This window comes from Pundamilia nyererei, unplaced genomic scaffold, assembly GCF_000239375.1.
Source record: "Pundamilia nyererei isolate P.nyererei 1_Seehausen unplaced genomic scaffold, PunNye1.0 scaffold00085, whole genome shotgun sequence".
Taxonomy (NCBI): Eukaryota; Metazoa; Chordata; class Actinopteri; order Cichliformes; family Cichlidae; genus Pundamilia; species Pundamilia nyererei.
Window position 1 is genome coordinate 74,189 of NW_005187486.1, and position 17,565 is coordinate 91,753.

Below are 17,565 nucleotides of genomic sequence, written 5' to 3' on the forward strand. Positions count from 1 at the left end.
TACACACACACTCACTGTGGTGGTGGTTTTGTGTGTGAGTGTGGGCTGTGGTGAGTCATCACCTCTGTCTCCATCTCACACACACACACAAGGGAGACACACGGTCGTCAGGCAAGTGATGTCACTGTTGTCATAGAGACGGCTCTCAGCCAATCGACCTGCGATTGGCTGAGAGCCGTCTGACGGAGGGAGACCTCGTTTACTCTTTTCCTCTTGCATTACTCTGTTTATCTTCATCTCTTTCTCCATCTTGACGTCGCTTCCCTCACTTCCTGTAAATCTTATTGCCCAACTGACGCAGCTCATAGAAAAATAATTTTTACACTCATCCTTCAGCACAACACTCACAAACATCCATCAGCTGCTCAAATTGAACGGTGACATCTGCAGAGGTGCAGGCAGTTACATGGGTGAAGTTGTTTTTTTTAAGATTACAGATGTTACAAGATAAGAAGTGTAACACAAGTTACAAATACTTAAAGCTACAAAAGATGTCTTTGTCTTACACAGTCCTGAATCACATTTAGTAAACTCAAAATGCACAACTACAGATGTTTAAGTGCAGTGAAATGTTCTCTCCCATTGAAGCTTTTAAACAAACATGATCAAAGCTTTAAAACAGTCTGTCTATTTTTAGACTCTTGAAACACTTTTCTTTGATTTCATCACTACAGAGACTGAAAACATATTGCAGATGTTTAAGGACACAAATCTGCATTCAAGCTTTTCCGTCCATCCTTTTTCTACCACTTATCCAGGTTGTGGGGGCAGCAGCCTAATCAGAACAGAGGCTTTCCAAGTCCAGCCAGGAGATGCAATTATTGATCTCTGGCTTTCATCCTGTCTCCCCTTCCTCACCCCCAACCAGTTGCAGTACAGTTGGAGCAGATGACCGTCCCTCCCTGAGCCTGGTTCTCCTTATATGTTTCTTCCTGTTAAAATGGAGTTTTCCTTCCAACTGTCGCCAAGTGCTTGCGCAAAGGGGGTAATTTGATTGTCTGGGTTATTGTAGGGTGTTTACATCACTATATAAAGTGACTTGAAATGACTGTTGTTGTGATTTGGTGCCATATAAATAAAATTGAAATGGATTGAATTAATCCAGTCTGTCCTTGGGCCTGCTCTAGGTCTCGTCCTTTACCAGCACAAGTCTCTACATTCAGAGTCCCTACTGTCATCTCCACACTCTTTCCTTTCCTTCTCTCTCGCTACCTCCTAACGTGCACAGTTTCCACCAGCACAGCACTGAAAGCGGTCATTATTAACCCATGTCCTGACTGATGACCCGGTATGGAAATCTCATTCATGACAATCTGCATGTTTGATTTGACTTTGATTTGATGTCGGTCGCCCTTCATGAAACAACCACCCTCATTTATGCAGCCACTTAACCAGAACTAGTTAAGATTATACTGGCTTGGAGTTGCTGTGAAAACTCAGACAGCAAATGAATAAAGCTTCTATTGTTTTTTGGTGAGACTGCAGCTTGTTTTATTTACACACAGCAGAAGTTGCACACAGTGTGTCTTTTTCCATCCATCCACTCTCGCTTATGCAATCCAGGACAAGTGTCTGAAAGGCAGCGGCCACTCCGGACAGATCGCCAGTTCAGAATCACCAGTTAACCTAACAAACCTTTCTTTTCAGGTACACACGAAGAACCCAGGCAGACCGACAGTGGATTCAAACCCAGGACCGGGACTTTGTTAAAGACAATTAAACAACCCAGGGTGCGCTAATGCTAATGCACTGACAACATTCAACCCTATTTTTAGTCTTTCAGTCTGCATCACTTTATTACTTTACTGCGAAATATTTTCATCTGACCTCATAAGAAAAACTCAAAATGACCTTTTCATGAATGAAATCTAGAGAACGTGTGTGTGTGTGTGTGTGTGTTATTCAAGCATTTCAACCCAGATTAGAAATGATTAAAGCTTTTAAAGATGTCTTTTTGTACACTCTAAATACTGCACGTCTATGGACACACAAATGATAATTTTTATGCATAAGAAAATATTCTGAGCACAGTTTGGGTGAAGATTCGTTTTGAGGCATGGATATGTGATGGAAAGCACACAAAATGGGCAGTGTGCAAAATTCAGTCTGGCCATTTCTGCACAGATTACAGATGCCTTCTGCAATCCTTTTACCTCAGAATGGAGCTAAACCTGTTTTATTCAAACCCTCCAGATGGTGAACACAAACTGTAGGTATTTAATAAAGACACACCAAATGGGTTATTTTGTTCATTTTTAACTATTTTATGCATCTTCACAAGAAAAAGCACCAAAATGACACCACTGGGGTGAGTCACTTTTGATGTATTCAGAAATAATTTTGTGCATCTTCATGAAGTCTGTAAATGTGTGTTTACAGATGCTTAAGCACATAAAATGGGCTGTTTTTAAAATGCAGTCTGGGTGTTTTCCTCTTATACATGATGACACAGGCTGAAATAATTACATCTTCAAAAAAAGGACCTTCAAAGTGGGTGTTTTTTTTTGAAGACTCCTACATTTTTGATGAATCTTAATGTAAGACTACAAATGGTCAGACACACAAAATGAGAGGATTTTTGAATGAAGTTTGGTAACAAATTGATTCGTAATCATTATTCCAAACTGCAAATGTTGAAGGACATAAAAAATGAGTCTAGAATAACTTTAAACATGTTTAAATCCATCAGATTTGTTCTTTTCCCCCCCAAAGGTCTTGAAATTATTTCAATTACGTGAATATTCAGTTCAGATGTGCCAGGCTGAGAAAACGAGCTGCGTGTTCTCACAAAGCCTCGTTCTTGGATTCATCAAAAGTTTGGCACGGCATGTTCCACCTCAAGGTAAAAACAAGGAACAAAACATCTTCAGGGAGGAAGGGGTAACATGCCATCAATAATGCAGGCGCCCCTTTCAGGTGCACGCCCGTGTGCCTGCTCTCGTAATGACAACCTCAAAACGTTTGAAAAGGCATGGAGGAAACAGGAAGCCCAGCGAGGAATTATAAGCAGAGCCGTCAAAGGCGTGACATCTGATGGGCTCCAGGCTGCGTGATGGACAGGGGACGTGCCAGAGCTTCCTGAAGCGTGCCGCGGTAACGGGAGCCTGCTGGGATCACTCACTTTCACTCAATTTACTATTCCCATTAAGCTGCATTCAGGTTACCGTAAATATGAGCTCCCTACTGAGGAGGAAGTTTGAGCTCTAATTTAACTCGTGGAAAAAACTGGATGTTTAAAGGGTCAGGTAACCCAAGCAGAAGAATTAAAAAGAATTACTGGCCACTGCCACGATGGTTTGTCCTGGTAAACATGCCTTTTATCTGAGTTTCATTACAAAAATTAATGATGTACTTTAGGGAATATTCTGATTGTTTATTAACAATTTAATACTCTAAGTATTCTTTTTATTCTTTTTATTAGTAGCAGTATTTATAATATCCAAAATGTTCCTAGGATTGTATCTGATGACTTAAAGTTGGACTTTCAATACCGTGTAGGCGACCATGGATCACTGATTATGTTCATGGATGCATGTAAACTCCCGTCCCCAAGAAATAGCAGATCTGTGATCGTAGCTTTGAAATGCCACCAGTTTACATCAGCGACCCAGAATGCAATGCAAAATAACAGCAGCCTTCGCGGGTCAAGTTATGTATTAAGAATTTAAAAACTTTGAAACGATGAAAACATTAAGACCTACAAGCTGAAACAGTCTAGCTTCATTTTTAACTAAAACAAGACTGGGTTTGTAGTTTTCAATTTGTAGTGTCTGAGTTTAAAGTAAAGGAACTTATTTAGTATTCACAGTATTCATGTTGAAAGTGGAAGTACAATAATACTCTACATTAAGATAAAGTGAAAGTGCTGAAAGTGAAAACACAGCACCGTAAATAGAAATATGAATCTCAAACTGCAGAACAGCAGCTTTGACCTGAAATCAATCTTTTACGTATAAGAGAACGAGTTTGTTACTTCTTCATAATGTTGCACAGTTTTGATTTATGGGATAACAACTGGAAATACAGTGACCTGATATAAGTAAAAGATTTCATCACCTGTTGGTTTCTCAAAGAGTCAAAGTTAGTGTTCTGGCCACCAGAGAGCATGGAGTGCTAAGTTATCAGTGAAGGCTAATTAACTTGGTTAGTGAGCTGGATTCATAGACTATATTGATACAATGCTTGGACACAGATAACAGCTAATTGGTGCGACATGTTCATCCATTATCTTATCTGAAGGTGAGCAGGTGTTCCACGCTCCCCAGGAACTCTTGCCACTTCCACACAAGAACGTATGTATATATAATGTCTCCAGTAGGTTCTTCTGGATCTATCAGTGGCCGTGCCTCGGCATTGCTCTAAATACAGATCAATAAAATTCTACCATTTCACTCACCAAAACAGCAGCACAGAGATTTTGGACCGTCTGTATCAACAAGCAGACAGCGAGAAGCTACAGCCGCCTGTGTCAACACTCACCTGTCAATCAAAGAGCCCGCGACTTTAAGCCTTAATAAAATTCAAAGTGGAGGATTATAAGTAATCTTTTAAAAAATCAACCAGTGCAATGTTGCTATGAAGAAAGAATGTATCCAAACCTGTTTCCTGTAAAGTTGGACAATTTAACATGGGGGTCTATGGGGGTTGACTCACTTTAGGTGGTGGCCTCAAGTGGCTGTTAGAGGACCTGCAGTTTTTTGGTACTTCTGCATTTTCCAGCCCAGCTTGAAGATGATGAGATATTGCAGTGAAATTTTGCCCCAACTCCACATCGTCCAGACTTTTGTGATAAACCCTTTTGAACCAAAGAGCTGCAAAACCTATGAAACTCCATTTATATGAATATAAAGCACCTTGAGGCAACTGCTGTTGTGATTTGGCGCTATATAAATAAAAAGAATTGAACAGAACAGTAACTGATCTAACGGGTGTAAGGTGTTGTATGAACTTGGATTAAAGAGCTGATACTCACCATCATTGCACAGCTGATCTCTGGGACACAGCTTCTTCTCAAACAAGCAACCTGCAGACACAAATTTAGAAGATGCATAAGAATTCAAAGACAACCAGCCTATAAAACTGACTATTTCTGTCAGTTCTTCACGTTTTCCTAACCTTTGATGGCTGTTTCAAGACTTTAAGAACCCTTAAATAAGGTTATCAGTTCCAGTTTGTCACACTACAAGCAAAAAGACAAACATGAACTCATTTGCGTTTCTGTAAAACTCTTTTTTTTTCTTTTTAATTGCAGGACTCAAACAGAGCCAGAAATGAGGCAGGGAAACCCCCAGGGACAGAGAGCTACATTGTGTTGGACATCAATATTGTGTTGCTAAGAGTCCGGATGGATCTGTGTGCATGTGTGTACGTTACAGTTGACCTTTTCCCGGGCTTAATCTGTTGCGAGGCAGTAAACAGCTGCAGACGTGAAGCTACTCGCTCTGCTCTGTTTATTTATGTGTTTGAGTTGGATATTCATTAAGGATTTATATAATCCTCTATACAGTACCCATTTATAACTTGAGAAAATGCACATTGTCATGCAGCGTACTGCCTGCGTGCCCACCAACTTAGCTTCCACCGTCTGAGCTGTCAGGACAAATAAAAATTCAGACTTTAATAGCTTTCTCAGCTCTCGAGTGACAAAATGAAACTTCCAATGTCAGAAACGGCATTCAAAATCCCACAGACGTTTGCAGCAGCTCTGATAAACACAAAGCCTTAGAACAGGGCATGGCACGTGGGTCGGTTCAGATAAGAATAGCAGAGTTATTTTCCATCAGCCCAAAAAGTTTGTGACCTAATTGTCATTAGAGGTCGGGTAGATTAGCGGCAAAGCTTCTGCAATTGCTTCTTTCATATAGGCTTTTTGTTTTTTTGTTCAGTGCTCACAAATTAAACATTTAACCTTCATTTTTAACTCATATTTTGTCAGCATCAGTAGACTGTATTGAGTTGTAAATACAAATGGCTTAAGCCACAGCCTTAAAGCTACATTCTTCCTAATGTCCAGCAGGGGGCGACTCATGTGGTGTGATTAAAGAAAAAGCCTGTAAGAAAATGGGCAAACTTCTCCCTTGATCTATGGCTTCATCAAACATTTTACTGCTGAGATAAAAGTCTCAGTTGCAAGTTTTGAGGTAAATTTTTTACAGTGCTATGTTTATATTGTAAATTGTGATTAATATAAAAAAAAAGCAAATGAGTTTTGAAATCAATAAGAAATATTTGCAAGTTATGATGTGTGCAGATCTCAGCCTCCTTAGACATGCATGCAGTAGGAGGCCCAGTCACACCGGCTGCTGCTGCTTTAATGCATCGTTCCAATAAATGGCAAACAACCAAAGCTGCACATACAAATGCACATCTGCAAGCCACTTTGTGAGCCCACGCCATATATATTTCTACAGATAACAGCATCAAATAACATCAATCTTTTCTGGTGTTGTTGAACTACTTATTTTCTTTTTTTGTGCTTCAAGCTTCTGGTGTTTCCTGGTGGGAGTGTTTTTGCATCTAGCAGAGAAGACGACTGCCCACTGTGGTATTTCTGTTTTTGCTACGACTTGAGGCCAATGCCGGAGGAAACAAAAAAAATACCATCTATAAGGAGGATGTCAGTATCACACAGCAGGAAAGCGACAATGAAACTGTGCAAAAGGACCCTTTAGGTAAATGTCAGTGTTATTTTGCTATTTTCTTAAATCCCAAGGCTTTTCTTCTGTTTCACCTTTAATCTATACAAAGTCCGCCTGAGTATTGACTACATGACGACACAAACAAGCCACCTCTGCAGCAGATATCACAGAGGGAATCTCCATTAAAGCAGAAATCTGACACAGGGCTAAACATAGAGCGGAGAGATCTCCATCCGTCCATCCATCTGTTCGCCACCCCTCTGACCAAACTCCACACTGATGACTAATCTCTGCTTTGTCCTTTCTCCACCACCCACACACCCATCCATCCATTCATCCATCCATAACCTCCTTTCGACTGTTTCATGAAGATTTCAGTCACTCAATCAGCGCCTCTGAAATGCGACGTTGCTGGCTAATAAGAAGGAATTTCAGTGTAATTAAGTCTGTAATGAGCAGAGTGATGGATGCACTGTCAAAAATCTCCACCCTGACCAGTTTGTTTAGTTTCATGTGAGGAAATTAAATTTAGTAAAAAACAACAACAATAACAACAACAACAAAAATCAAAAATCAAATCAGCTTAAAATGAGAGAAGAATAAGAAATTCACACAGAGGAGAAACCAGAACAAGAGAATAAATTAAACTATGAATTAATCATCCAGAATGGGTGGCTGATTGCCATCATTGATATGGAAGTATTAAAAAGATAAATAAATGAACTTTCAAAGTAAGTCAAACTTTTTAAAAGAGGGGATGTTTTTTTAGCTTTCGTGCATCAGAAAATCCTTTTTATTTTTTTTACAAATGATTTGTTGATGCTTATTTCACAACATTATTTTTGCTTGTTGAGGTTTTGTTTCAAATAGACAGGTAATACTATTCTTTTTTAAAAAGACATGCTCTATTATCATTAGCTGAATACACAGACAATGAGTTAACCATAAAATACTCCTACCGAACTGAAAATTTGTAGTACTACAAAGTCTGGATTGACTTTGCTGGCGAATTGCTGGTAACGCTCTAGATGCTAAGTAGCCAGCAGGTTAATAATTACAGTGAAGGTTAGAGACACTCAACACTGCAAAAGCCTCCATCCACTTAAAGCTGCGGTAGGAAGAAACACGGCACTAAAACTTCTTGGTTACGGCAAAAATCATAATCACCATTGCCTTAGTCAATACTACATACAATCTTAAAATGTGTTTTTACAGTAGATTTTCTTGTGTCTTACTGTGCTCTGGAAAAGTCTTGAGCCACCCCTCATTTGTTTGTTAGGAAAACAGGAAATAGGTACTGCATTTTATTGAAACATGTGCAAACATACATGGGAATACAGTATATAAGAGTTCTTTCTCCCCACTGTCGCCAACTGTTTCTCGTATGGTCTTATTCATATTGAATAAGTATAATATTGAATAATATTGACTGATTATTGAATTCAATATTGAATATTGAATAATAGTGAATATTGAATAATATTCATAATGAATAAGACCATATTCATATGGTCTTATTCATTCGTATGGTCTTATTTGTTGCTCGTATGGGATCGTCTGATTGTTGGGGTTTTGTCTGTGTTATTGTAGGTTCTTTACTCCAAAGTACAGAGCATTTTGAGATGACTCTTGCCGTGAGCTGGTACTGTTTAAATAAAACTAAAGTGAGGTGAAATATCCATGAAATTATGTTATGTCATGTGTGCCTAAAACGTTATGTGTGGAGAAGGCCGACATGAAGACAAACTTGAACAAAAAACAAGCCTTTTATTGGGCTGAAATTAAAGGCCAAAAGGAAAGCATAAATAGAAATACTGGAATAAATAAGATAAAAATGATAAATCCAAATAAACAAGAGGAGCTTCAACAATTATCTTGATAAGAGTAAAAAGGAAGGCATGATGGTCTATACAGCATAGACTGAAAAACAGGAGGGAAATGAGACAAAATGAAAGTAATTCCTCTCAGGTGATGGTGGGTAGCCCCAGAGGTAAACCTAATAGGAAACAAGCAAGAAAACAGCCATTTATAGTAAAACAAGCAATAAACAAAAGACAGCTAACACTACAGACAGCACAAATCCTGATGGGTAGAGCCACAGCACTATTTGTGTTTTTCCTGCAATGAATAGTATTCAGCTGACTCTTCTGATACAGTGATCGCTGTTTTTACACAGGTGACTTTAGAAAAATGTCTTACTTATGTTTCTGTTTATAGAAACAGGCACTAGGTAATATCTCGCCTCCATCTATTTTATTCTGCTCGCTTATGGCCAATCTGTTTCTTTTTTATTAGAAGCAGAAATTTCTTAGTTCTCCGTTTCATCTCGATCACTTTCTAGCTCACTCTGTGGCTCAGCCATCGCTCTCTCCCTTTCACTGACGCATCATCTCTGTGGACTTCATCAGTGGCACAATAAACCAAAGAGGGAAGAAAAGATCGATCGATTCTTTTGTTTTTCTTCTCCTTTTTTATTTGTACTACTGCTGTTTCATATGGCTTAAAAAACATGTGCTCCTTGTAGGTTAAGCAGTGAGAGTTGAGCCCCACCCATGGCCCGTTCAGCAGCATCTCCTGCCTGGAATCAGAAGGGTGGAGCCAAGTTTAATTACAAATGCAAACCAAATTGAAAGCACTGCACAAAACAGACAGATGAATAAGGTGATATAACAGAAGGCTAAACTAGAGTCAAGTGTGGAAAAACTGCAGGACACTTATTTGGAAAACAGGTGGATGAACAATCTTTGATGGCAAGCATAGCAACTAGTGACATAGCAACTTGTAAAAAGCTTCATGGCCAAGTAAGGCTTGTTCCCTCTTCATTCCATGACAAACTGAGGAAATACAAGACCTGGATTAGTAGGTTACTGGAATTCTATAAATGATCCCCAAAAAGCAGGAAGTAAGTAAGTAAATTTATTTAATAGCACCCTTTAAGATATCCCAAGGTGTTTTGGATCAAAATAAAATTAACAACAACAACAAAAAAATAAATAAATGTGGAATGAAATTTTACCCAAACACTATTTTAAAAAGATGGGACTTCAGCTGCTTTTTGAGTTCACAGAGCTCACAGATCGTAGACTGGAGGGCAGAGGGTTTGAGAGAGTGGGGGCCACAAAATACAAAGGCTCTGTCACCTTCTTCAGCTTTTAGGTAAGATCTGGGAATGGCAAATAACCGCTGATCAGAAGATGCTGGTGACATATCGTTGCAAAAGTTTACTAATATATATTTTGCCAGGCACATAACACCAGAAATTTGAGTTTAATTCTAAACTTGATGGGGAGCCAGCGCAGTGAGATCAGCAGAGATGTGACACGGGAACATTTGATCTGATGAGGAACCAAAGCTAGAGACACTCCGAGGAGGTTTGGTGAGTTCCAGTAGTCAAGGATGAGCATGAAAAACAATCTCCATCTCAGATTTGGATATAATAGGATGTCAAAGTGTATCCCTGGTGGATGGGTTAAAATAAAAGGAGGGTGAACTCAGACTTCTAAGGACTTGGGTGGACCAGGCTTGCAATAAAGATCTCTCTTTTATTCTCGTTAAACTGACATCCAAGATTTTATAAAATTCAAACAATTCAGTACAATTAAAACTTGATTAACTCACTGAGGTTTAAAAAGTGATATAAAACAGAATATCATCAGCACAACAGTGATAAGAAATATCTGTAAATGATCTTGAAAGCTGACGTGAAGGAAGAAAATACAGTAAAAGAAAAAAAAAGGAAGACACGCACAAAGAGGTGTTCAAAGGGGTGCACCTGAACCTGCCTGACAGGTGAGATTTTATGGATTAGCTAGAACCCAGGAAACGTGGAGGCTTTCCAATTTTCCTCTCACATCACCCAAATATGCTGGTTATAAAGCATTTTTAAAAATTTTGATCCCTGCCCCAGCTGTAACTCAGCTAAGGCCTGCAAAAGCTGCTTTTTTACAGATTTAAGAAAAAGAAGCTCCGTGTCTCATTTACAGACAGAAAGCACTCATAGATTTTAAGGAGATTTTCTGCAGCTGAACTGATTTAGAAGCTGTGCCCCTGGAAAGCGTTTTAACCCACGGAGTCATAGAAACAGACTCTGCCATACGCTCTCCTGCATGATTCAGTTTCAGCAGAAAAGCCTGTCACACTCACAGTAGCACGTTTCTCCAGGGAAACTCCTCGTTTCTCTGGCAAACTTCTCCCCTCAGTTCACATTAATTAAACAGAGTACATGCTGTGTAAAGTCGCCGTCTGGCTTTCTACTGTACATCACATAGTATCTCTCCTCCGAGGCCACATACAGCTCCGGCTCCATCTTGGCGTCTGTACAGGAGCGCAGCCATCAGAACCAAAGCTCCTTTCTGATCAGCTAATTTCCAAAGAACACACTAGAAACCACACTGCTATCTGTGGTTTCCCTGGTGGGTGAGGATGAAATGCATTCATGTGAGTTTTGATCTATTCCACAAGAAATCATTTGCTCTCACATCTGGAAGCAACTCAAGAAAACAAACAACCATAGAAAACAACATCAAAACAACCCAGTTCAAATAATGATGGTTGGGGAAAACAGTATCACAGTGTCACGGTATGATGGCAGAAAACTGCACTGTAGATGGATATCTCAGCAAACCATTCAACGCTGATTAACTGCCGGCTGAATGTTTTTTCTCAATGTCTCATCTTCGTTTGAGAAAAAAGGTCCAAAATGTTAGAAAGGTGACATTAATCTCTGTTGGACATAAAATGATCTTTATTGATTCAAGCAAAATAAAACAAAGCATTCACACCTGTGAACAAGACATCTGACAAAGAATTTACCCCTCTGAGCTCTGAGGCCTATTTCTTCATTTCTGACTGACTGACACTGAACTACACCTAAAGTTTATAAAGGTGATTATAATCAGGAGAACTGTGAGGAAGATTAACTCTAACAGATGATTTTCTATAAACTGGTTCTTATATAGTGCCTTTTTACTCCACTGAGCACTCAAAGCACTCACTTGCCTCATTAGCCCATTCATACGAGCACTTTTTTCTATGCGCAAATGCTTCTTATCCAACATTCACACACACCAATGGATGCATCGGAGAGCAACTTGGGGTTAGTATCTTGCCCAAGGATATTAATTGGAAAGTTGTCAGTAACATGATTGGGTATAAAAAGAGCATCTTAGAGAGGCAGAGTTTCTCAGAAGTAAAGATGGGCAGAGGTTCACCAATCTGCAAAAAACCCAAAACAAACAAAACAAAAACAAAAATCTTGGAGCAGGAAATTTTGGAGCAGTTTGCACATCTGGAAAGGCACCATCAATGCTGAAAGGTATAAACATATGTTCCCGTCCAGTCAATGTCTTTTTTAGAGAAGGCCTTACATATCTCACCAAGACAATACTTAGCAATCTTCTACAGGGTGGGCCATTTATATGGATACACCGTAATAAAATGGGAATGGTTGGTGGTATTAAAGTTCTGTTTGTGGCACATTAGTATATGTGAGGGGGCAAACTCCTCAAGATGGGTGGTGACCATGGTGGCCATTTAGAAGTCGGCCATCTTGGATACAACTTTTGTTTTTTCAATAGGAAGAGGGCCATGTGACACATCGAACTTATTGGTAATGTCACAAGAAAAACAATGGTGTGCTTGGTTTCAACGTAACTTTATTCTTTCATGAGTTATTTACAAGTTTCTGACCACTTATATAATGTGTTCAATGTGCTGCCCATTGTGTTGGATTGTCAATGCAACCTTCTTCTTTCACTCTTCACACACTGATAGCAACACCGCAGGAGAAATGCCAGCACAGGCATCCAATATCCGTAGTTTCAGGTGCTGCACATCTCGTATCTTCACACCATAGACAATTGCCTTCAGATGACCCCAAAGATAAAAGTCTAAGGGGGTCAGATCGGGAGACCTTGGGGGCCATTCAACTGGCCCACGATGACCAATCCCCTTTCCAGGAAACTGTTCATCTAGGAAAGCGCGGACCTGGCACCCATAATGTGGTGGTGCACCATCTTGCTGGAAAAACTCAGGGAACGTGCCAGCTTCAGTGCATAAAGAGGGAAACACATCATCGTGTAGCAATTTCAAATATCCAGTGGCCTTGAGGTTTCCATTGATGAAGAATGGACCCCATATACCACTTCAAACCATCACTTTTGTTGTTCCAACAGTCTTGGAGGGATCCATCCAATGTGGGTTAGTGTCAGACCAATAGCGGTGGTTTTGTTTGTTAACTTCACCATTCACATAAAAGTTTGCCTCATCACTGAACAAAATCTTCTGCATGAACTGAGGGTCCTGTTCCAATTTTTGTTTTGCCCATTCTGCAAATTCTGTGCACCGATCTGGGTCATCCTCGTTGAGATGCTGCAGTAGCTGGAGTTTGTAAGGGTGCCATTTGTGAGTGGCTAATATCTGCCGAAGGGATGTTCGACTAATGCCACTCTCCAGTGACATGCGGCGAGTTCTACGCTGTGGGCTCTTGTTGAATGAAGCTAGGACAGCCACTGATGTTTCTTCATTAGTGACAGTTTTCTTGCGTCCGCATTTTGGCAAATCCAACACTGAACCAGTTTCTTAGCAAGCAGTTTGCTAACTGTAGCATGGGAGATGGGTGGTCTCGTAGGGTATCTTGCATTGAAATCTGCTGCAATGACCCGGTTACTGCGTTCACCAGATATCAACACAATTTCGATCCGCTCCTCACGTGTTAACCTCTTCGACATGTCAATGGCTGTGAACAAAGAGAAACTTGTAAATAACTCATGAAAGAATAAAGTTACGTTGAAACCAAGCACACCATTGTTTTTCTTGTGACATTACCAATAAGTTCGATGTGTCACATGGCCCTCTTCCTATTGAAAAAACAAAAGTTGTATCCAAGATGGCCGACTTCTAAATGGCCACCATGGTCACCACCCATCTTGAGGAGTTTGCCCCCTCACATATACTAATGTGCCACAAACAGGACTTTAATATCACCAACCATTCCCATTTTATTATATAGTGTATCCATATAAATGGTCCACCCTGTAGAATTGACCTGCCTGCAGTCCAGCATAAACTGAGAATGTTTGGAGCATCATGAAATAAAAAAAAAAGTGAGACCTAGGACTGTTGAGCAGCTAGAATCCTCTATTAAACAAGAATGGGACAACATTCCTCTCCCAAAAGTCCAGCAGCTGTTTCCCTGTCCCAACTTTATGAGATATATTGATGCCATTTAATTTTTTAAAAAGTCCTAATTTTCTTCTTAAAATTATACATTTTAAAAGTTTTCTGTGTTCTATTGTTAATAAAATATGGGTTCATGAGATTTTCAGTCACTGCATTTTGGGTTGCTTTTTTTACATTTACACGGCAGCCCAACTGTTTTGGAAACAGGTTTGTACGTTTCGTAGTTTCCCAGGCGCTTCTCTCCTTTAATCCATTCAGTGTCACGGTTCTGGGTCAGTTTGACCCAGTATTTTGAGTTGTTATGTTTTGGTGTGTTTTTTCATTATGGATTGTTTTCTTATTCTCTTGTAGCGCTTGTATTGATGATGATGATGATGATGATGATGATGATTAGAGTTTCATGTTTCTGTTTATCCGTGTTTAAGGAATTGTGGTCCCATGTATTGTTTGAGAGCCATGTGTTATATTCTGCCTCTCAGTCTGCGTCTTTGTTGAGTGGTTTATTGTTTCCTGTTTTATTTTGAAGGATTGTGTCTTATGTTAGTGTGTCCGGCTTTGCTCCCCTGTCTCGTTAGCCCTAATTTCTCCCAGCTGTGTCTCCCTCCTGTTTTCCATTCCCTTGATTACTGCCGTGTGTGTATATAAGCCCTGTGTTTCCTTTGTTTTCTGTCGCGTCGTTAATGTCTGTTCATCCTCATACCACCCTGTGTGTTCTGTTTGCCTGCCTGCTAGTTTATTTGCATTCCAGGCTAGTTAGTTCTTTGTTCAGTCTGCAATCCCAAATAAAGCCGAGGGTTTTGAGTTCACCTGTGCCTCCGTGAGTCCTGCTCTTGGGTCCACCTTTCCTGCCTGCCTTCACACAGCCATTCAGAATTTATCTTAAAATTGTACTCACTTAAATTGGACTTAAATCTCAGCTTCAGCTTAAAGACTTTGACTTTGACTAAATTATGCTCTAAACACTATAAGCATACTATAAACTTAACCATTCCTGGAGGTGTAAGGTGAGAACATGGCTCATCATGGAGGGCATCGCAGTAATAATACTAATTTCAAAGCAGCAGTAATTAGAAAAATCAACACAAAAATGCGGCTTCATATGAAAGGCTGTGGATCTACTGAACTCCAGCCTCTCATCACCATCGTCATCATCAGAGTGTCCATACTTTGCTTTTATCGTCCATTAGCCGGCTGTCAGACTGGATGAATTCAGTGTCGTTTTCATAATGGAGCTTCTGGCATTTGTGGCCGCTGCGGTGTGAGTGTGAACTCGTCCTCTGCTCTGCAGGCTGACGGGGTGGGATATTTAAGGTGGAATGAGTCAGCCTGGATGAAGCAGAGCAAACCTGAGGGCTGCTGCTGACCGGCAGCAGTGGAAGCCAGGTTGAGACCCTTCTTGGCTCCGTCGACCTGTGAACTTTTACACCGGCTGGCACTGATCACTCTGACTGGAGCTCGCAGCGCCGCATTTTAAAGGAAAGATTTACTGACAGTTTGAATAAAATCCAGTGAAAACAAGCAGAAAAATGCCTCCTTCTTACAAGCAGGGTGTGTGAAACAAAATCTGGCTCATATAGTTGGAAGAAAAATTATTCAACCCCTACTGCATATTAGCTTTATTGGTATAAATTACAATAATTGAGCTGTTTGTATGAATCCAATTACCTAAGAGTGGTTTAAATGTCTTTATTAAACCAATATTAAAAGGGTGTTTTTTCCCAAATTGAACATGATACTTTTACTGAATACTGCAGCCACAAAACTGCTTCAACCGAATTGATAAGTGTTATTAATCCTTTGCTGAGCTTCAACCTGCTCCAAACATGCTGGGTTGCCAGAACATATATTGGCAGTGTTCCCTAGGAATTTCAGACCATTCCTCATTGGAAAAGGCTTCCAGTTCTGTCACATCCTTCTTCAAATCCAAACCAGAGATTTTCTATGCAAGATGTAAGTCATGCCTCCACAGTAGACACAATATTCCAGGGCTTCATCTGCAACCAGGTCTTGATGGATTTCGAGGTAAGCTTGGGGTAAATCGACACTCGAGCTTGAGCTCTGATGGTGTGATGTTTTCTTCCAGAAGCTCATGTTGGGTGCTACATGACAGGAGCAAAGTGGCACTGAGCCAGCACCATGCTTCACTGCAGAGGGAAAGCTCTTCATTCTTCCTCTTTCCAATATACTGCAGAGACACACAAAGCTATTGCAACACTTCACTGGCTTATCCAGATAGTTCACTTCTATTCAGTTTTATTCATGTAGCACCAAATCACAACAGCAGTCACCTCAACACACTTTATATTGTAAGTTAAAGGCCCTATAATATTAGAGTGAAAACCCCAACAATCAGGTGACCTTCTATGAGCAAGCACTTGACGAGACTGGGAAGAAAAAACTACCTTTTAACAGGAAGACATAGAGATCTTCAGCATGTAGTGAGCACCTTACTGTATGAACTGAAACCTGCTGCCACAGAGTCCAGTTGAAAGTTTTTTTGTAGTATTTCTTGTAGTTTTGTAGTGATCTGCCAGTGATAACTTCCTCTCTCTGCCTAATTTGGGTGGTGCAGCCACAGTAACTCTGACTTTAAGTCTGCAAACTATAATTCCAGCAGTGTCTCTGAAAACATTCAGTGTCTTTGCTATTTTATTTCTTCTCTTGTTTGTGCAATGCACAGTTTTCTTCTAACTGTTTGAACCTCTTGTCTGTCAAATGCATATAGAAGTACATTTAATACCATCCATCCATCCATCCTCTGCTGCTTATTCAGATCTGGATCATGGGGCTAACTGTGTAAACAGAGATGCCACTCCCAAGCTACCTCCTACAGCTGTTCTGGGGGGACACCGAAGCTTTATAATTAGGTGTAAATAATTAAAACCTTTACCACATGTGACATGCAGGAGTATATTTATGATTATCCGGTACTTTCTCATTACAAGAATACCCTTTTTTGTTACAGTTACGAAGCTACAGAGCTAAAATAACTGCCATTGTTTACTTTTTTAAATTACTAACAAAATGGAAGTAGAGTGAAAAATCTATCATCATGTTTATTTTCATACAGAGTACCTTTGTAATAATGTTGAAGTCCAGGCTCTGGGGAGGCCAATCCATGACTGATTGAGTTCCACTGTGTGTTTTTCTATCCAGGGATGATTTTACTGCACTGGCAGTGTGTTTGGGATCATTGTCAGGCTGAAAGATGAAGCTGTTGACAATCAGATGCTTTCCAGACGATGGATCAAAATGTCAAATCTCAAACTTGGATTCATCACCCCATCAGACTTGTTTCCACTGATTTTCAGTCCAGTTCTTGTGTAATTTTCATACCTTAGCCTTTTCTTCCTGTTTCCTTTCCATAAGAAAGCTTCCTGACAGTCGCCCTTCCACTGAGACCACTTCTGATGATGCTTCAGTGAACAGTTATGTTTTCTAAGGACACATTGCTCACCATGCTGATATATGCCAGGTTTTCAGCTAATAGCTCTTTGGGAATCACATTGTCGGTGCAAAAATACCATCTTATGTCAAACTAGGAAATGGGAACAAATTACTTTTTTTTTGACAGGCTGCTATTAACAAAGAGTCTAAAGATACAATTTAAATGGTCTGTTATGTGTAGACACAACATTGGTTAATCCCTTGAGTTGAGAAGGTGCCAGTTAATACACGCATGCTATAACATACACATTACGTTTTCTTTTCTAACTGAAGAAAGAGTCACTAACAATGAAATTTACAT

The 17,565-nt window shown here is 39.9% G+C and overlaps 1 protein-coding gene across 1 annotated transcript in view; it reads right to left on the reverse strand.

Moving 5' to 3' along the window:
* ptprnb (protein tyrosine phosphatase receptor type Nb) overlaps positions 1-17,565 on the reverse strand; it is a 42,052-nt gene that overhangs the window by 20,960 nt on the left and 3,527 nt on the right. The window contains exon 2 of the mRNA XM_013912269.1: positions 4,973-5,023. Coding sequence (XP_013767723.1) covers positions 4,973-5,023 — 51 coding nt within the window. The remainder of the gene's footprint in view (positions 1-4,972; positions 5,024-17,565) is intronic.